The sequence below is a fragment of the Dasypus novemcinctus genome, chromosome 27 (assembly GCF_030445035.2).
Source record: "Dasypus novemcinctus isolate mDasNov1 chromosome 27, mDasNov1.1.hap2, whole genome shotgun sequence".
NCBI classification, from domain to species: domain Eukaryota; kingdom Metazoa; phylum Chordata; class Mammalia; order Cingulata; family Dasypodidae; genus Dasypus; species Dasypus novemcinctus.
This window is the reverse complement of record NC_080699.1, coordinates 24,624,585-24,645,711: the sequence shown is the minus strand read 5'-3', so window position 1 is coordinate 24,645,711 and position 21,127 is coordinate 24,624,585. Positions and strand designations below refer to the sequence as shown.

At 41.3% G+C, this 21,127-nt stretch overlaps 1 protein-coding gene across 4 annotated transcripts in view; it reads right to left on the bottom strand.

The window, feature by feature from the left end:
• KMT2A (lysine methyltransferase 2A) overlaps positions 1–20,815 on the bottom strand; it is an 89,626-nt gene extending 68,811 nt beyond the window's left edge. For 2 of the 4 annotated variants that reach the window (XM_058289521.2, XM_058289523.2), the window contains exons 1-2: positions 20,343–20,792; positions 18,155–18,253 (exon numbers count right to left, since the gene is read on the bottom strand). In XM_058289521.2, the coding sequence (XP_058145504.1) occupies positions 18,155–18,253; positions 20,343–20,777 (534 nt within the window). In that variant the 5' untranslated portion in view covers positions 20,778–20,792. Of the gene's footprint in view, positions 1–18,154; positions 18,254–20,342 lie in introns of all 4 variants that reach the window. The other 2 variants (XM_058289524.2, XM_058289525.2) reach the window with 1 other exon arrangement.
• Between the last annotated feature and the right edge of the window lie 312 nt (positions 20,816–21,127).

Below are 21,127 nucleotides of genomic sequence, written 5' to 3'. Positions count from 1 at the left end.
TTGGTGGGTGGCAAGATACTCAGCACATTTTAAAACTCCTCCAAAGAATGGCATTCTATATCTCTATCCCTTGGTATTGTAACTAAGTCCCACTCCAGTGTTAGAAATCAGAGAGTTTAGGTAACTGAGACCTAAATCATCTGCAGTCATTAGATGTGACACGGTTCCTAGTATCTGATAAAAATTTCAACGGATAGACCTCAACTCCCTTTCTTCCCCTCCCCAATTAAAATAAAAAGATTTTAGTGCCCCCCATAGATTTTTCCCAACTTAGCGAAGTCAGAGCAAAGATCACTCACCTGGAGTTCTTCACCTCCCAGGTTTAGGTGGAGGCTCCGAAGCTATTTTGAAAACATCTCTATTAAACAAGCTTGGCCTCTCCTGGCCTCAGGAGAGCAAGGCCTAGGATGACCCTGTTCAGACCCTTCCCCTTTCTTTTCTAGCAAAGCAGATTCAGCACTTCAGAGCACTTAACTGAGGGGTAGGTATCTCAAACATGCCCTTTAGCAACCCTGTCTGAGCACTCTTCTGTCTCTAAAATCTTCAGTCTTAAAGAGTTGGAAAAATGACACTCTTTTATCTACAAAGGTTTACAGATGAACATCTGAAAATAACATCCATAACCACAGTCAGTATCAAAATCAATCCTGATGCTCTTTTTTTGCTTTCTTTGTTTCAAAGGCTCCAAATTCTGGGTATCATCATATTTGGTTCCATCACAGGAGGAGGCCACAGGAGAACTATGAGAAGTACAGAGAACAACTAAACTTGAAGAATCATCCAGGAGGCATATTGTGCATCTCAGCAGCAATAGCTTAAAAAGAGTAACACTTCTCCTGTGGGAATTTATTCCACAGTTAGCTATCACTTCTGCTGGCACATTTCCCTTTGTGTCTACTGCTAAAAGTACCAAAATGATGTTGCATTTTTAAAGACATACACACATAACTATTAGGACATAATTAGCAGAAGGGATTTTAAAAATGTGTTTACATGTTTGTCTCCTTCTCTAGAGTGTGCACTATTTGAGGAGAGAGACAGTTTCATTACTCATTTTTGGATTCCTAGTATATGCCATAAATTGGAACCCAGGAAATGTTTGTAAAATGAAAATAAAGGTAATGCAATTCCTAACTGTTTAAAAAACATCAAGTAGCTACTGTAGTAGAAAATACTGATAGATTCCAAAGAATAAGACAATATGATTCTTGTTTTTAGGAATGCATAAACACATTGGGAAAATAGAATAAAGCAATTCATTCATTCATTCATTAAAATATATATGAGCCCACTACTGAGTTTTAAGGGATGAGGATAGTGATAAAAGCAAGTTTCTGCTTTCAAGGACATCTAGTCAGAGAACAGATGAGTAAATTAATGGATTACAGTGTGCTGCCTGCAATGCTGGAGTTGTATATATCATGTATATGGGAGCATAGCAAAAGGCAACTAACCCAGGCAAGGAGAAAGGGTCAGGAAAGCCATCAGAGCAGAGAGAATGAAAACTTAGTCTAACTTTTGAAGGATGATAAAGCTTGGGGTTGAGGGGGGAGTACATTCCAGGCAGAGAGAAAAACACATACAAAGGTAGAGAGGCACAAAAGAGCATGGCATAGAGTGAAATTACGAACAGTTCAGTATGACTGGAAGGTATGGCTGATGATGGGAAAGGGGCAGAAGGCACTGGGGTGAGGGGAGAGGCAGAGGCAGATCATGAATTTAAAGTTTATCCTCAAGAAGTGTGAATCTTTTCCTGAAGGCCATAGCACATCAGGGACTCTTTCAGGCAGGAGAGAAGTATGACTAGATTTATATTTATATTTTCAAAAGATTACTATGATAGTGGGTGTGTGTGTAGTGTGTAGTGTGTGTGTGTGTGTGTGTGTGTAGATTGCCTTTAAAACCAGAGGCAGGGAGAACAGTTATAAAATTACTGCAGTGGTAGTAGGGATTGAGGGAAAAGGACAGATTTCATAGACCTTTTGGAGGCACAATGAACAAGGTTTGAGGACTATTTTGATATAAAAGGATAAGGGAATGGAAAGAAGAGACTTGAAAGTGTCTGGTTTAGTTTGATTTGGTTTATGGTGATATTTACCAGGGGTGGGAATACAGAAATAAGACAGGATTTTAGGAGTGGGAAGGCAGTTCTCTTGAGACTTTTGTATTTGAAATGTCTGTACAAGCTATCCATAAGATACAATGATCCAGAGAAACCATTATCTGACTCAATAAATAAGTGACTGCTGAAACTGTGTTTGAATTCCACCATCCTGGGAAAGAATACTGAGAAAACTGGAGAGTCACTGGCAGAGTGTTTAGGAGTACTACTCTTACCAATGCACGTGGGAAAGTGAAGCCAGGGAAGGAGGCGAAGATGGGATGGCCAAGGAGGAAGATCCCGTGTGGCAAGTACAAAAACGGTAAGGCCAAAATACATATCAAAGGATGGTCAAGCTGGGTAAGGACTGAAATGTGTACAGCAGGATACTGAAATGGGGAGGTCCCCTGTGACCTTACCAAGACCAATTTCAATGCAGTGTTACAGGCAAGAGGAGCCAAACTGCAGCAGGTTACAGCATAATCAGAGAGTAAGAAAACAGAAATGAGTATAGACTATTCTATTGAAAAACCCAGTATTATGGAGAAGGGATGGGCACAAAGTAGGGAAAGACTAGCGTAGGAGAATTACTCTTTTGAGCTGATTATGTTTATAGGCTGAAGAGAACACAGAAGAAGCAGGGAAGAAAAGATTGAAAATCCTGAAAAGCAAAAAGGTGATAAATGCAAAAGGGCAGAGGTAAGGGACAGAGGAAAACAGTGGAAGGAAATGAGTACTAAGCCCAAGGAACAGGAATTCTCCTCTTCTTAGAAAAGAGGCTAAGCATGGATTTACCTCCTGAAAAGTTTACAGGCAGGAGTAAATATAGAAATTTCTCCTAACTCAGAGGCAAAATTTTGTGTATATATGCATTTGTCAGGTAAGAAACAACAAGTTTCTTCAGATTCTCAAGCAGGCTCAAAACCTAAAAAGTTTTAAAGAATACATCTCTGAAGGAAATAAATCATGAAGAAGATAATGGACAATGACTAAGAATAATGGGGGAGAGGGGAATAAAATGAATAAAAATAAACCTTAAAAAAATGAGGAGGAAGAAAAAAAAGAGAAATGGAAGAAGTAGAAAAATTAGATGCAAGGACTAGTAAAAACTGATTTGGTTGGAGAAGGATAGCCACAGCGGGGCCAATATAAGACAAGTGAAATATTAGAAACTCATCAGTTCTCGGATGGTATGGTCAAAGGTAATACAATACACAGTAAGAGCTACCAACGAGTCCCAAACATAGAAAAGGTGTTTAAATTTATTCTGGACAAATTTCTCAGGAAAAGTTACTGCATAAGGGGAAACAGGACTGCAGTCTACAGTCCTAATTCAAATGTGACTGGCGTTCAATCATTCAACAAGTATTTACTGAGTACCTACTATGGACAGGCACTGCTTTAAATTAAAAAGATATGCAGGTGAAGATGAGAAAAAAATTCCTACCCCATGAGGTTCTGTTACAGAAACAGAAAATAAATACATACCAAACAGAGAAAAGAAACTAGGGCAATGAGAAGGATTGACAGGGGTGATCTGTGAAGATTATTTTCACTAGGGAGGTCAGGAAAGGCTTCTCTGAGGTGATGCCATTTGAGTTTAGACCAAGGATTGGCAAACTATGGGTGTCAAGTCAAATCTAGCCCAACTGTTTTTGTTTGGTCCATAAGCAAAGATGAAAATTGTATGAAATTCAAATTTCAGTGTCCATACACAAAGTTTGTTTGCTCGGTCATTGGTTTATGGATTTTTATGGCTGCTTCTGCACTATACTAACAGAGCTGAGTAGTTGCAACAAAGACCTTCTGCAGAAAAACTTTGCTGACTCCTGGGTTAGACCTAAATGGTGAGAAAAGCAAGACAAATAAAGAGATGCAGGTAGAGTAGCATTCTAGGCTGACAGCAAGTGCAAAGGCCCAGGGATAGCCACAAGCTTGGCGCGGATGAAAGTCAAAAGGAGACAACCATGGCCCTGTAGCAGAACGTGTCAGAATGAGAAGAGATGGTGCTTGAGAAGCAGGCTGACCAGAAGCCAGATCATGTATGGCCTTGTTGGCCTTAAATGAGAAATCTGGATTTATTCTGGCAGTGGAGAGATACTGATGAGGTTAAGCTAGGGAATAATATGATCAGATTGATTTATACTTGGACTGTATAGTTGCCAGGTGAAGAACATGCATTTAAAGTGAGGTAAGGGGCGGCGAACTTGGCCCAGTGGTTCGGGCGTCCGCCTACCACATGGGAGGGCCGCGGTTCAAACCCCAGGCCTCCTTTACCCGTGTGGAGCTGGCCCATGCGCAGTGCTGATGCGCACAAGGAGTGCCGCATCACGCAGGGGTGTCCCCCACGTAGGGGGGGCCCCACGCACAAGGAGTGCGCCCCGTAAGGAGAGCCACCCAGCACGAAAGAAAGTGTAGCCTGCCCAAGAATGGCGCCGCACACACGGAGAATTGACACAGCAAGATGACGCAACCAAAAAAAACACAGATTCCCGAGACGCTGACAACAACAGAAGCGGACAAATAAGACACAGCAAATAGACACAGAGAAGAGACAATCGGGGTGGGGGGGAGGGGAGAGAAATAAATAAATATTTAATTTAAAAAAATAAAAAATAAAGTGAGGTAAGGGAGATGCAAGAAAAGTCCAGCCAAAAGATTATAATGGATAAGCCTCGGCTTTTGATAGTAGGGGTGATAAGAGGAAGTTGGATTTAGGATATATTTGGGACGTAGTGCAGACAGAATTTGCTAATAGGTTAGATTTGGAATGTTGAAAGAAAGAAAGAAATCAAAGATGACTCTTCAAAGTGTAGGATCGAGCAACTGGGTAAATGGTGACATCACTAACAAACAAGGACACAGAGAATGGAAAAGGTTTGAGGGAGAGTGCAAGATGATACCTATTAGACATCCAAATGCTTCAATGTATATTTGTTTTCTTGCCTATAAAACGGCAATACTAGTGGCTACCTCAGAGAATAGTCATGAATATTAAATGAAAGAATACATGTAAAGTGCTCAGAAGAGTGCCTGGCCCACAATAAACATTCAAAAAATATTAGCCACTCTTGGATCCATGTGGAAATGTTAAAAAGACAATTAGATATGTTAAGTCTGGAATTCAAAGAAGTCAGGGTTTTAATAGTCCTCAGGTTATAGATGAGGCCAGGATGAGAAGAAGAATGTGTAGACAGAGAAGATTGTCAAAGGATACACTCCCAGTTGACTCCAACATTCATAGGTTAAGCAAAGGAGAGAAGCCCTACAGGACACTGAAAGTTAACAGCCAATGAGTAAGAAGAAAAGCAATTAAACATAGTGCTAAGAATCCAAGAAAAGTGTTTCAAGAATGGAATAGTTTGCTGGTTCAAATGCTACCAAAAGGTTTAATAGGATGAGGACTGAAAATTATGTATCCAATCAGGTAAAGATGGAGGTTCTTGAGGAGCTTGATAAGAGCTATTTCAGAGGAATCATGGGGCTAAAAGCTCAATTGGAGTGGCTGAAGAGAGGTAAGAAAGTGGAGGCAGCAATTACAGACAGCACTTTCAGGGAGTTTCACTGTGAAAGGGAACAGAGAATTAGATGATAGCTAGAGAAAGATGTAAGGTCAAGGGTTTTTACAAAACTGGATTACATTATATTAAGATATTTTCACATGTTGCTGGAACCAATCCAGTTGTGAGAGAAACTGCTGACAGAGGAGAGGAAATAATGGCAGAACAACTCTGAATAAAAGAGAGGGGATGGGATCCAGAGCACAAGTAGAGAAGTGGGACTTAAGATAGGAGAGGGGCACTTCTTCTATTGTAGAAGGTGGCAGAGATTATAGTAGTACTAAATTTCCTTTGAACAGAAAAGCTGTTAAAGAATATTTAAAATATTTTGATTCATATATCACAGTTTGATATAACTGACTCTCAACAATCAATAAGACATTAAATGAAGAATACTAGCTGAATTGTTCCCAAGGATAATTCTGTTAATATTAGTTTTGAGAGTTTCAGACTTGAAATTATCAGTTTCTACAGTATCTTACAAAATACTACAAATAAGTTTAGTACTTAAATTGATGTTATACTTTAAGATGAACTCATCTGACAATAAGTTCCATGAGGGTAGGGAAGTATTCGATGCTAAAGCCTCAACACTTAGGCATCTATCTCCTTATACAAAAAAGATGTTCTTTGAAAATTCAATTAGGTCTCCAATCTCTCATCCCTTATTTTGTAAAATGCTATTTTTGGGAATGCCATTTAGGAGGAAGATGAGCCTTTCTTTGCAAGCAGTGTTTCATCACCTGTCATTGAATAAAATGTGGTGACACCTGTAAATCATTTCCAAAAGTAGAACATAACAATAATGTTGCTGAATCTATTAAAAGGGAAAAGTGTAATATACTCAAGCCTTGTCAAATATACAGACATCAAGAGTCAAATTCTTAAATGAAGATGGTTACTGAAATTCAACCTGTCAAGAAACTTATGCAGTTACTGAATTGACATATAGATTCCTATGAACAGACTGTCAGAAGCATGGGCAAGAGAAAGTTATCTCTGCTTATTGGTAAATAAAAGAGAAAAAGGGTTGTTTGGCTGTATAACGGATAGGAAGAAATTTACATGAACTCTGCCTGATACTGAGAAACATTAAGAGAAAAAGGTCACATAGACTAAGAGTACAAAGACAACATATGCTGCTCTTCAACCACCCAACAATGAACACCAGTTTTCAAATACTTAATTCAATTCTACCAGTAGCTGTCACCTAAGAAACAGAAATGCTGCTCACTTTATAATTGAAGAGATAGAGTCATCATCCCCACTAGATGTCAAGACCAAGAAATAAAGATGCTCAAAAGAGCTAAACAAATGTGACAGATGAACTCCATCCATACAGCTTCAGAAAAAGAAGCCATAATAAAGTAGCTTAATGATCTTTTAAAAAAAACTAAATGAATGCACTACTTCATATAGTAAGTTATACAGATTCTTGGCAATGACCAGATCCACTTGAGTAGTCTGCAAAAACTAAACAAACACCAACACTATTTTCAGAGATGGTTCTTTTTATTACACAAATATGCCATATGCCAACTTTAAGCAGTTAACTTCATTTTGAGCTATATCCTCATTATACTACATGTTTCTATTATTAGAACTCAGTTTTTCTCTTCTGCTTGTTGTCCTTATCTTGCTGCAAAAGTCAGGTTGCAAGGTTGCATCTTTCTTTCTGGGAAGATGGGTTGTTGAGTGATCAACACCAACTGAGGAATCCACAACTTCCTTCTCTAAAGTAAAGAAGGTTTATCTCTCCATAAAGTCAGTTTTCTGAAGGAGCAATATGAAATTAGATGACAAAAGTGAACATTCCCACTGGCAAAACAACAAAACTACCAAGTTAGTCAACACAATTTTGACCTACTAAATTAATTAATTTAAGGGACATTACTAAATTAACGTTTAGATTCATAAGTTGGGAAGTTTTGTGTTCTAAATATTTGAAAAACCAATCAGTCTCTTTTGCCTACCACTTCACATTTGGGAAGTTTACCATCACATTCTGGAGAAGCCCACATTAGTTGACATTAACCTATTAAAAAAAAAAAAGTCCCTGGGATTTTTTAAATACTCCAACACTAAAGTCTCACAAGTAGAATAAAGAAGCATAAGATAATTATTTTTTGCTTTCGTAATGTGCTTCCTGAATTTATACCTAAATGACTAGCAACTATAAATCATAGGAAAAGCAGTATGAATCTCTTGTACTTCCAATTTCAAGCATTTCTCAAATGACACCTAACTTTAGAATTAAGGAGTTAAACTGCCCTTCACTTTGCCACCACTTGCAGAATTCCTGCAACAACCCAGCTTTCACCTGTGAACTCCAGTCTTTTTATGAGACCTGTCTAACTGGTTAAGAGTAGACAGCATTCACTGTATGAATATAAGGAAATATTATATTTATGTAACTAATTTCAAATAAACTCACCATTGACTTACCTAAAAAGAGGAATTCATACACAATTTCAGTAAAACATGCTAAAGTCCCAAATTTACAATAGACCAATCAAGGTTTTGGAACTAAGAGTTGGTAGGAAAATGGCCTGCTGTTAATATCAGCTCTGCCCAGACTTTTGGTAATCTTTATGAATAATCCCAATTCACAGTTTTCATTCTGACTGTACAGGAAATGCTTTCTGCACCCAACATATCTAAAAAAGTTTCATTCTGAGTGATGCAAACCTCTACACAGCCTCAAAAGCCAAGGGTCAGGGGACTTTGTAGCAGTAATTCACATGAAGCAAACAGATTGAAAAGGAATTATAAGCATTAGTTTTAATACATCCACAAGCAGCAAAAACCATAACAAGGAATATGTAGAAGCACATCTCTTTAAGTTGCAATTGAAAATCAACATAAATGCTACTAATACTTATTTGTTTCTAATATTGAGACCATACCGACTGTTTTCCCATAGTTTCTCCTGATGTTGAAGATTTCTCTTAGCTCTCACCTACTAAATTTTTATTCTCTTATAAATCTACTACAAAACCATCATTTCATAAAGAGAGCTCTCCAGAAGCTTACTCCTGAAATTAATTATTGCCGTAAATCGACAATTCAAATCAAATATTTCTTAGGGAGCCAAGGAGGAATACTAGAAAGTATAAAACATGATCTATGCCCTCAAGGAGCTAACTAAGAATATATTTATTATGTCACAGAATGGAAAGATAGCTTGAGAGGTCATTTTATATATCTACAGGGAGGACTGTACTTTAAAAATTTACCTCTTGAGAAGAAGATAAAATTTATGTTGGTAACCTTTCTACCACTGCTGTAAAGACAACCTTCATTAGCAACAAGACTTGCTTCAGTTTAAACCCATTTTATCTTATTCTAGAGTCAGGGGAGCTGGAAAATAGCTGGTTACCAATCCTAATAATGGATCCAGTCATGCTTTTTGAAGAGTTATTAATTAAGTTGCCTCTTAACCTTTCATTCTCCCAACCTTTCCTCATAGGACTGACTTCCAATCATATAATCATCTTTTGAGTCTCCTCAGAACCGTCTCCAAGGTCTCCTCATCCTTTTTAAGTTGAGGAACCTAGAAATGGAAACAACACTGAAGTAAGGGGATGGCCAGTGCTAAGTATTTACTACATAAAAAATAATATCAGCCCATCAGGATACCGCAACAACACTTTTTTTTCCCCTTATTTTTTATTATCCCAATTTTTCTTTTTAAAGATACTTAGATTATTGCAATATCACTTTTAAAACCCCAATCAACTGAGTGTACACTTTGGATGGAATGTATAAGGCATAGGACTGTGTAACACAGTGAACCATGTGGTGGAAGATGGACTGTGGTTAACAGTACAAATATGAGTGTTCTCTCATGGACTATAACAAATGTACAATACTAATACATAGTGTTATTAATAGGGAGTGAAAAAATAATAATAATAGGGGTGTATGGAAAAAATATACCAAGTGTACCCTATGGACCATAGTTAGTGGTAAAGCCCGATCATGTTTGTTCATAATCTGTAACAAAAGTTCCACAACAATGTAAGGTTTTGGTGGACAGTGATGTATGGGAATTCTACATATTATGCATGTTTGTTTTGTAAGCTCACAACTTCTCTAACTTAAAAAATGAAAAATAATAAATAATAAATTTAAAAGGATGTAATATTAAAAAACAACAATCAGTACTTTACAAAAAAGTCCTTTGATGGCTCCTGATGGTACTCTGCCATACTTAAATTAGTTCAGTATTTTTTTAATTAGTCAACAAATATCCTAATAGTCTTGTACAAATTCTACTAACTTATGTAATGTAACATGTCCTTGCAAAGTATTCCTAAAAGTTGTATATATATCAAATCTTCAATTTAACAAACATTCACTGATTACCTCCTATCTGGAATGCCAGCATTGTAAACAATATAAAGCATAAATGAAGTCACAATCCAATGGGACAAACGGAGGCACATGCACAGTTATTTACAACATATAATATAAGGTATCCTATGACAAGTCCTTTAAGGGTAAGATATAAAGTACAGTAAAAAAAAAAAAAAAACAGTAAAGGGGAAGCAGATGTGGCTCAAGCAGTTGGGCACCCACCTCCTACATGGGAGCTCCCAGGTTCAGTTCCCGGTGCCTCTGAAAGAAGACAAGTGGACACAACAAGCAGACAGACAAGGGAGCCAAGGTAGAGAGGGTTAAAAAAAATAAATTAAAAAGCAACCAGAGAAAAAAGCAACATTGTAAGAAAAAAGAAAAGAAAACAGGAAAGGAGAAATTAGGTTTCAAACAGCAGTGATACCATGAATGCTCCTGGAAGAGCTGGGATCTACACATCTGGGTTCAGCCATGAAAGATGAATAAGCCAGAGGCAGGCCAAAATGGGAAAAAGGAGAGGCATCAGCAAAGGTATAAAATCAGGTACACAAAGATTGTGGAGGGCACCTAATAGTTCAGTAATCCAATGTAGTGGAAGCATACAGGTAAGACTCTGCATTCAGGAGATATAAAGGCCAGCTAGATTATGAAGGGGTGAGAATTTTAAATTTTATTTTATAATCAATGAGAAGTCAAAGGGTTTCAGGAATAAAGTGACACAATCAGATCTGTATTTAAGAGAACCATGGCAACACTGTGTAGGATGAAAAATAATGCAGGGATACCAGTTAGGGGCTTTCTGCAATAATCCATGCAAAGGTAAAGGAAATTTAAACTAAGACAGTAAAAACAGAAAAACAGGGACAGATTAAACAATCACTATAGTAGCATAATGGACAAGGCTCAGAAATTAATTGGACAGGGATGGGAAGAGAAAAGAGTTGAAGACAGCACAGTGCAGAGAACATGAATGAGCTTCAAACAGATGCAGGTTTGTGTTTGAATTCTCATTCTGCCACTTACTAGCCATAAGACTTAAGGAAAACTATTTAACTTCTCTGTACCTCAGTTTCTTCATCTGTAAAAGAAGGTGAACCTTTCAGTATTGAGTATTTTAGCAAACTCTTTAAAAAGAGAGGTAAAGCAGTACTGTTATTTTTCTTCTTTAGGCATACTACCTCCTACTAGTCATTACTAAATTTTAATCTTTTTTGACCATTCTACTTGGGATTATTTTTATTTGTCTAGAATAGTTCCAGGGAGTAGATGTGGTTCAAGCAGTTGAACCCCCGTCTACCATATGGGAGGTCCAGGGTTTGGTTCCTGGTGCCTCCTGAAAAAACAAAAACAGCAAGCAAAACAAATGGTACAACCAACTCAGGGAAGCTGATGTGGCTGAGTGGTTGAGTGCCAGCTACCCACATACGAGGTCCCAGGTTCAATCCTGTGCGCCAGGTACTTCGAAAAAAATAAAGAACCTGTAACCTACAAACTTAGCATTTCTTCTCAATGAAATTGTTAATTGCATTAATCTCTGGCAACCAACACTTACTCTCCCCAACCTGGAGCTTGAGAACAAAATGTCAAATAGTTACCAAGTATAGACCAATGCATCTGAATCTGGGGCCAAGAATCCTAAGGAGCCTTGGCGCAAGGGATCACCAAGTGATCTCTTTTTATGAGTTTTATGAGTTCATAAAAAGATTAGGAACGCTAGTTACAGAGACCAAAAGTAGCAACCCCAATATAGTCATCTTGGCCTGATAACAAGGCAACTCCTGGTGGCAGTAATTCCTTGGTATCATATATCTGCCTATTTACTGTCTTGCTCCCTTTCTTCTCCCTTTTTTGATTTGTCTCTAATTATGTCTTGGCTGGACTTTAGTTTGGTTCCACCTAGCTTACTTGACAACCAGACCAAAATCAAGAATCTACGATTATGGGAAACGGACTTTGGCCCAGTGGTTAGGGCGTCCGTCTACTACATGGGAGGCCCGCGGTTCAAGCCCTGGGCCTCCTTGACCCGTGTGGAGCTGGCCCATGCGCAGTGCTGATGCGCGCAAGGAGTGCCCTGCCACGCAAGGGTGTCCCCCGCGTGGGGCAGCCCCACGCGCAAGGAGTGCGCCCGTGAGGAAAAGCCGCCCAGCGTGAAAAGAAAGAGCAGCCTGCCCAGGAATGGCGCCGCCCACACTTCCCGTGCCGCTGACGACAACAGAAGCAGACAAAGAAACAAGATGCAGCAAATGGACACCAAGAACAGACAACCAGGGGAGGGGGGGGAATTAAATAAATAAATAAATCTTAAAAAAAAAAAAAAAAAAAGAATCTACGATTATAGCACTCATGTCTTTTCAATCTTTCGGTCCTGAAAATATTTAGGACTTCCTGTGTGTTAGGCACAGTGCTAAGTATTTTGTAGGTATGATCTTAATTAAGCCTCACAATCATTTTACAGTATATAATTGTGCCGAATTTACAAATGAGGAAACTGAGGCATGGAGAGGTTAAGAAACCCTTCTAATGTTGCTCAGGTAATAAATGGCAGGGCCTGATTTGAACCCAGGTAGTCTAAATCCAGAGCCCACATTCTTAGCAGCTCTTAATTATTGTGCTATACTATCTCACATCAGTACAGATTAGATTATGAGACTTTCCCTCTCCTTTATGAAGGTATTTTATACACAAATTAAAAATCCTAGCTGGAGAGATTACGAAAGGATTTCCTCAGTAACTTAGCTTAAAGAGATATTATATACATGGTTTCCACTGTTTATAATTAAAGGTAATCTAATGACAATATTGTAGATCTGTGTTTGATCTAAAAATTAGTCAATACTCATGGTCGGACAGAATTTTAATATACGCATGTGCAAATAATTAGTTTTATTAAACACCCCTATAGATGTGGTATTTATTATAGACTTTTGTGATTAGCTTCTCCCTCCTTTTCAGAACTGAGATACTACAAAGGAGAGCCTTAAGAAAAAATTTTCTCCAAAGACACTCCTCAGACAATGCTACTCCCCTAATTCAAAACATAAAATCAAAATTATTTCAATGCTGTAAAATGAGAATAAAACAACGATGCTTCGGCAAATCATGGATAACTGTCATTAGATCCTTCTAAAGCAGCGTGAATTTTAGAAAGGTTCAATTCTTATTGCTGAAAGACATCAAAACATCTACATTGAAACATTCCAACAAAACACAAAACCAGAAATGCAAGAAAACAGATAAAATATCTGGAAAGAAACTCCAACTCCTGAAGTAAATGCCAGTGTACCTCATATGGTATTGCTGTGAGTGATAATTAAAGGTAAGTTATCTGGGGAAATCCCTTCAGTCTATTGGTCAAATAGAAAAACAACTACTCATTTCAAGGAAAGGGGAATTTTCATGTAGCACAGAAAACTGCCAACTAACTCTTATATTTATATGCTTATTAACTGTTTCCCTAAAACTAAAACTTATTAGGGTAGTATATTAAACATTTAAAAAGTAAAATCAAGTTTGGTCTCCAAGAAGTTTTGCACTAATTCTACAAGAGGACTTACAACATTCAAACATCACAAATGGAATTCTTCCAAATGTCTTGGTCTTTAAAAGCAAACATTTGGCATAGGCTGCAGCCTCATGGTTGGCTTCCCCTGGTGTGTAACCTGACAACTGACAAGGTACAAAGCTCACTGAAATATTTAAAAGTGGTGGTATGGATTTCTTTGGATAAGTCAAGAAAAGCAACTCATCCTTTTTAAAAACATAACCATTTTATGGGATATGTCACTCCTTCAGTCCAAGTGTCTGTATATTTCCTTGGGGCTTTCCCAGAAACCTTATTGAGGGGGGAAATGAAAAGGCAACAAAAGGATCCTTTTCTCTGCCTGTTCCCAACATAATCCACCTCAGCCACAGGGCCAGTAGCATCCACACTGTCATAAATGTCGGCAATTAGAGAATTAGGCCATAAAACCACCCACTCAGGTATAAGAGCTCGGCCTACAGCTTTATTTAATGCATGCCATAAAAGATCCTGTACTTCCTTCTTTCAGGCCTTCTTCACAATCAATGAAATGACAATAACAACAACAGAAAAGTAGCCCTTTGTGTGCCTGCCTCGGATTAACGTGATCAATGAAACCAACCGGGTCCAGGTGAAGGCTTTAAGATCCCTTTTTCTTAAAAGACTGCATTTCCGCTGGTATGCCACATGTAGATCTATTAAAGGGCATGCTGTATTTTGAGCACTAATGGGAACTAAAAGGACACTTTCTCCAGAAAAATGGTTCATAGTCTGAAACTACTCAAGAAACCTAGCCAATTCCTGAACTTCTTAAGAAATACTGAAGCCTTATAAAGAGTATTCTTAATTAACTCAACAAGTCCTAGAACCTCCTAAAGTCTTTTCAAATAAAAAAAAAAGTTAATTCAAATTTCAAAGCTAACTTTCATTCAGGCTGTTTCAAAATCTCATTAGGAGCAATCAGTAATTTCATTTGATTGTCTTCACAACCTAACAGTCCACAAAATCAGAAGTCTGTGATTTAGTCTATGATAAGATTTTATTTATCAAGCTTCATAAACCAGTCCAGATAAGATCCACTGAAATACTTCTTAATTATTTAGCATCCTCTTTCCTAGTAGAACCTAAAGGGTTAAGAATTTGATTAAAATGTAGGTATGTCATGCCAGGCTCATTAGTAATTTAACCTTTCTTAATTCCTGAAAATAACATATGCAAACAGAGGAAGGTCCCATTCCAGCAATACTAGAATAATTCCTCCCAAAGTAGTGATAGTCACAAAGCTACTCCTTTTCCCAAAGGTCTATGCCACTGGGCTCTCCACCTTGGCAGAAGAAGAATGGAAAGAGACAAGATATTCACAAAAGGCCCAACTGAAGGCTTTCGGGTAAGTGCTAGAAGGAGGCTGAAGTTCTGTGCCAACAGTAGTGGAATGTAGGCAGGCACAAAGAGATCTTAATTAGGAGACCTACAATTAAAATACAGTGAGTCTCCAGAAGAGAGAAGCACAGCAGTCTGTTATGCCTCAGAGCAAGCAAAGAACTGTTGCCACCCTCTCTAGCCACCAGGCAAGGAAGGCAATTGGTAGAATGTGCACAGCTGCTCTAGGCTCCAAGGTGAGCAAAGAGATGGGAATTAAGTCAGGATGGAAATGTTTTCTCTCCTTAACTTCCAATCAGAAGATAAATCACTATTTTGTGAATGATGATTTCCTTCAGGACCATGTGCCTTAAGATAATTAAATGGAAGGGAAAGATGGAATGTCAAGTGGTTTTCAGTGAGAGATGAAGAAAAGTTCTAAAAGACTCCATTTCTGATGTTCAGTGCAAGCCAAAGTACTTCATTTCAGAAAATATTAACAACTACCTGCAACACAGGTACTATCACTTTGGATTTATAAATACATTGATGTACTGAACTGCTCTTTTCCATTTTTAAAAGCTCACATAACTAAAGGAGTATATCACTTAGACTGAAAAATACTTCCCTCTTGGTCAGTTAAGAATCCACAACACTGAAAACATGAAAACAAATTTAGCCAAACAAGAGGTTCTCTAAACACCAAAATAATGCCTACAGGTTAAGAGTCTCTCAGAGCTGTGTTTACAATTTGCTTTTCATTTTTCTTATAAATGGAAAAGGTCAACTTCAGCAAAGAACTTCTATATACTAAATCCTTATATTTTGTCCAATGAAAACTTCCCTGCCAAGATGAAATTTCTCTTCCTAATCATAATACCAGTTAAATGGGCAAATGTAAGATCTTATATTAAAAATTGCCAAACAGGTCCACTGACTAACTCTTTAAATAAACTCAGATCGCCATGAGGTACAGCGGTGCTCAGAGATGTATTCACCAAGTGCAAAGAATGTCTCGTGATGATGGAGGAGATTGTTGTTATGGGGGGAGGAGTGGGGTGAGGCGGGTGGGGGATATATGGGGATCTCATATTCTTTGAATGTAATTTTAAAAAATAAAGAAAGGGGAAAAAAAAGAAAAATAAATAAACTCAGAATAAGAAATTCCAGTCTGACCAAAAAAAAAAGGAATATAAAAAAGGAATAAGAATACTGCAGACTGGAGCAGAAAAGATTCATGAGCTTTTAGTTTAACCCTCTCGTTTTACAGATCAGAAGTAAGGTTAAAAGTGAATTGCCCAAGGTCACAGAACTGTCTGCCACAGAGATGAGCATCTATGTCCACTGACTTCTACTCCAAGGCTCCTTCCACTTCACTTGTATTCTCTGCTTCAGTTTTTTTCTGTCAAGCTGAGACTTCATTGTGAAGGCAATGAAGGAGCAACTGCCACTTTTGGGACATATGCCCAGTGAAAGTAAAAAAAAAATCCAAAAAAAAATTATAATCTCCAACTACCTTGGAGCTCTAGGATCACCACCTTTTCTAAGCCCAACCCAAAAGCCCATAGTTCTCCTCGACTAAACTGCAATTTCAAAGGAAAATAAATACACAACAACGTTGTAATTCAGTTTCAATTTATATCTAGTTAATGTCTGTCATGTTCTATCCAGGGTAGAAATTTTGCTTTAAGGTGAGGTGGTATGGAAGGTAACTGGATTATGAAATGAGTATATAAAAGAGGGGGTGCTGATAAACTGCTTCTGCAGTTTATATTAAAACAGCCCAAATTCTAGTCAATAGAGAAGATGCTATGCTATGTTTATTGAGATGAAAAAGTATAACAGCACGAAAATTACCTGAGACGATCCTTAGAAAAGTAGGATACTGACAAGGGTAGGGAAGACAGAAAACAGATCTCTGTGTTTTCTTTCAGTATTCTATAAAATAAAACTTTAAATCTACTTCCTAAAAGCCATGCAGAATGCCCAAATAGGAGACAAGCAACACCTATTTATTTTTCAAAAAATAATCCCCTTCTACCAGAATCTTGTCACAAAGAACTCTTACATGGAGTTGCTACCATGAGAGATATTCAGTACAAGGGAGTTAGAACCTGTGGCAGCAAAAGACAAGTTTCCTGTGGCTAAGGGAGTTTAAAGAAGGTGCAAGTTCAGACACCTTTCAAACACCTTAGCTTACTAGTTTTATAAATATTAACTTAGGTTTTGTTATGGATGGAGTTATAGCTATTATTCACTTAAAGCAAACCAGAATTTAAAGAGACAAGAATCATTTGGGGATCACATAACTATTTCTTCCTGAATCCAGACAAGACTTGATACAGAGCTGTGAGAGAGTTCTGAGAGGCAATCTTTAGAATTCTATTTGGTCAGCCCAGGGTGAACCCTGAACTTCACTTCTGGAACTTTATCCTTAATTTGTAAGACTATGTAATATACCCTGAAAAAGTTACCAGTTTAGAGGATATAATCACTGTTTGGTACTTAAGTATTAATCAACCCAATCCATCAACCCATACTAGAACTCATGCTATCCTATAAAAAGATTATCAATAGAACAACAGCTCATTTGAGCCCAAATGAGAAAAAAATACTGAAACTTAAGAAGTCAACCACTCTTTACACAGTAAAGTAGCAACTACTGTTCAGGCAAAAGTTTTGAAGAAATAAAAACCAAAACATTTAATATAACCATATTTGAAATAACTGCAATTCCTTGCCAGACTTAACACAATATACTACTGTCAAGCAAAATAAAAACAGCAGTTTACAATCCTCTCTTAATGCCAGTGGTTAAGAAAATGTTAGCACCTGATTAAAACTTTCAAGGTGATTTGTCAAAGACCAACAGATAAAATATTCTGGTGCCCAGACATTAGGTCCCTGAATCCAGGTGGCTCTCTTTCTAACCAGTCTCTTGAAAAGCTATGATTGGAAGCTGTCAGCATAAAACTTTGCTTTTGAATATGTGATAATATTTGGAACGTGAACACTTGGTCCTTCAATAAAAATACATATGCATGCTAAACAAGAAGAAAATGCTTCTTAAGGATCCCCTTAAAATAGACTATCTTCTCCTAATAGAGACTTTCTTATTATACTCAAATATACATGGGGCTAAAATTCTACATATAACCAGGCAAGTCTCAATTTTGAAAATAAGCAGGTAAATGAAATGTCAGTAAGTCTATTTTTTTGCTGCTGTATCTTTTTAAAAAAGCAAAATCAACTCACATTTAAGCACCAACTCCATGCAAGTAACCTGAACGGTTCAGTCTTTTTGTCATGTATGAGGCCTTTGGTTCTCCAACTACATGGGATCTGTGTTGTTAGCTTAAAAAATACAGAATTGGCCTTTCAAAAAAAAATAATAATCTACAGCAACCAATAAATAGTCTCAAACAACCCTGCTGACTGCAGCTGCCTTCTGAAGGCTGGGAAAAGGAGGTGGAGATAGAGCAGAGAGAGGCAGGGAAAGGGGCCGCTGCAGCTAGCTACATAGCAAGGAACACGCCCCCATCATGTCCTCCTTGCTCTGTCAGAAGGCGGGTTGTTGTCAGTCTCATCAGACTGCCTTAGAAACGCTTTAAAAGAGGAGGCAGGAAGACTAACAACTAAAAAATGCCAGCTCCTTGAAAGGAGGGGCCGGGGTCCCTGGGGCCTCCTCCCTCCCCTTCTCCCAGGATCTTTCGGTAAACCTAAAGGGGTGCGGGGCACAATAGGGGCCAAGGGGTTTGCCCAGGATATTTTGTGTGCACCAACGGCAGAGCACGCAGGAAACGGCTGGTTGTTATCTTTCCCTTTCTGTTTCAATCGAGAGCACTCCAGAGCAGCAATCCCCTACCCCCCTTCGCTTCAGCCCCTAGCAGCTGCTCTTCCTCCTCCTAGCATCCCCCACCCCACTCTTCCCCCCTCCCCTACAATTCCAACTCCCCCTTCTGCATCCAATGGAAAACAAATGCGCAACGCCACTGGTGAACCTGAACTGAACTTCCCTTCCCAGGCCAACTTTCCTTTTTGCTCAAGGGGGCTGAATAAGGCTTATCAAAGCATCTCCCATTCTCGCCCCAGTACTAATGGGGAGGGGTGAAAGCTCTTGACCCTTCATTCACCTTGGGTCCCCTTATAAGAATCAGAGAGAAAACCCCAAGTCCGCTTTCTAAGGAATAACTTTGCTTCATAACCCTCTTCTTTCTCCCAAGCAAAGGCAACCACCACCACACTAAAGTAAAACTGTCCCTTATCTACTCTCCTCACCCCAACCCTGCTTCCCCCACCCCTTCTGAGCCCCAGGATTGGCCTAGGAAAAGGTGGATCGATAATGAAATGACGGAGAAAAGGAGAAGGGCGGGAGGGAGATGGGGTTGGAGGCTGCGTGCTCTCAGGCGCAGTGGGTGGGGTAGGAGAGCAGCTGCTTCCCCTGGGAGGATGCTGCCCGAGTCCCCCCACGAACACCTCCCCTCGGCAGGGCCCCCTTCCCCGGAGCTGGAGGCAAAGCCTGCTCCCCTCCAGGGGGAGTGTGGAAAGCTGCTCTCTGAGCCTAGGGGACAGTGGACTCACCTTCCCCTCAGAGATGCCACTAATCCTTCATTCTAAAGGAGGGAAAGGGTGGAGTGCAGGCAGTGAGTTCCCGCTACCGGCGGGCTACAAACTGTGGCTCTGCAAGATGGGGGGACACTGCAGCCGGAGGGCAGCACCGCTCTCTTCGGCGGCAAAGGGGGCGAAGGGAGGCAGGGTGGAGGGGCCAAGGAGCTGGTTCCCGGTGGGGCAGGGCGCGAGGAGGCGGGAGGGTTGGCTCCGTCGGGGCTGGGGGGTGGAGGTGAAGGAAGGGGGAGTGGTGGGAGTGGCTGGCAACTGGGGGGACCCAGCCCGGGCACGGGGCGCGGGCTCGGTAGGTTTTCGGAAGCGAGGAGCTGGAAGGGACATCGGTCCCCAAGGGCCAGGAGAGGAACGTGGCCCTGGATGAGGCCAGCCCTCGAGAGATGCCCGAGAGGCAAACTGCCCTAGGACTAAAACATCTGCCCAGAGAGGGAGGCGGAGATGTGGCGGGATCAGGTCTCTAGGAGGGAGGGAGGGAGGAATCTTGCTCGGATGAGGTAATCTGTGAAAGGGAGGAGGGGTTCAGTCCCGGGATGGGAAACCCCGGCGAAGGGGGTCTGTGCCAAGGGATTTGGGGAAGGGTCAGGGGAGTGAGGGCGGGGGTAAATGCCCTTGGCCAGATGGATCCAAACCCCGGGGTGGGGGCGCCCGGGGGCGTGCACCCATGTGTGGGGGGCTCCCACGATGGGAGTGCCATTCGCCCCGGGTCAGGGACCCCAGGATGGTCCCAGGATTGGGATGCTCCGCAATCCCAGATGGGGGAGGGGAGGGGGCTCCGCAGAGGGTCGAGACCCCGGACCTGGGGGGTTGCTCGCCCCCTTACCTCTCCGCTGCCGCCTCCCCCGCCGCTCTCCCCAAACACGGCCCGGAACCGGCGCAGGTTGGTGCCGATGGCGGCCGAGACCTGCAGCGCCGCGTCGAAGCCCGGGCCCACCCGGAGCAGGGCCGGCCCTGAGGAGGCTGAGGACGATGACGAAGACGAAGACGAGGCGGACGACGAGGAGCCTGCTGAGGCGGCGGCGGCCGCTCCCCCTGGAACCCCGGCCCCGCTGCTTCCCGCCGCCGCCGCCGCGGCCGCCACAGCCGGGGGGGAGGGGGGCGCCCCGGGGCCGCCACCGCCGGCCGGGGGCCCGGGGGGAAGCAGCAGGGCCGGGACGCGTTGCCGCGGGGCGCCCCCTAGGCCCCGGCGTCCCCCGCCGCCGCCGCCCCCGGTGGTCCCGGGTCGGGCGGGGAAGCGCCACCGACAGCTGTGCGCCATGTTCGCCCCGTGAAGTGAAGCAGCGAGAGGGAGAGGCGACAACACAGGGGGGCGGGGAGGCGGAGGGGGGGGGCGAGGGCCCCGGAACCTGCCTCGCCCGCTCCGCGCCGCCCGCCGCCTGCTCCCTGCCCGCCGCGGTGCCGAGCGCGGGGCGGCGTCCGCGGGCCCCGCAATCTGGATACAGGGCTCTGGTCCCCGTTCCCGACGCCGGAGCGCCTCTACTGCATCCCGAGTCCCGGGTCGCCGCCTTCTGCCCGCCCGCCCGCCCCGCAACCTGGATAACTGCATGCCCCGCCCTCCGGGAGCGGCATTGCTCGGGAAAAGGAGGGGGGAAGGAAGCCCAGGAGCCC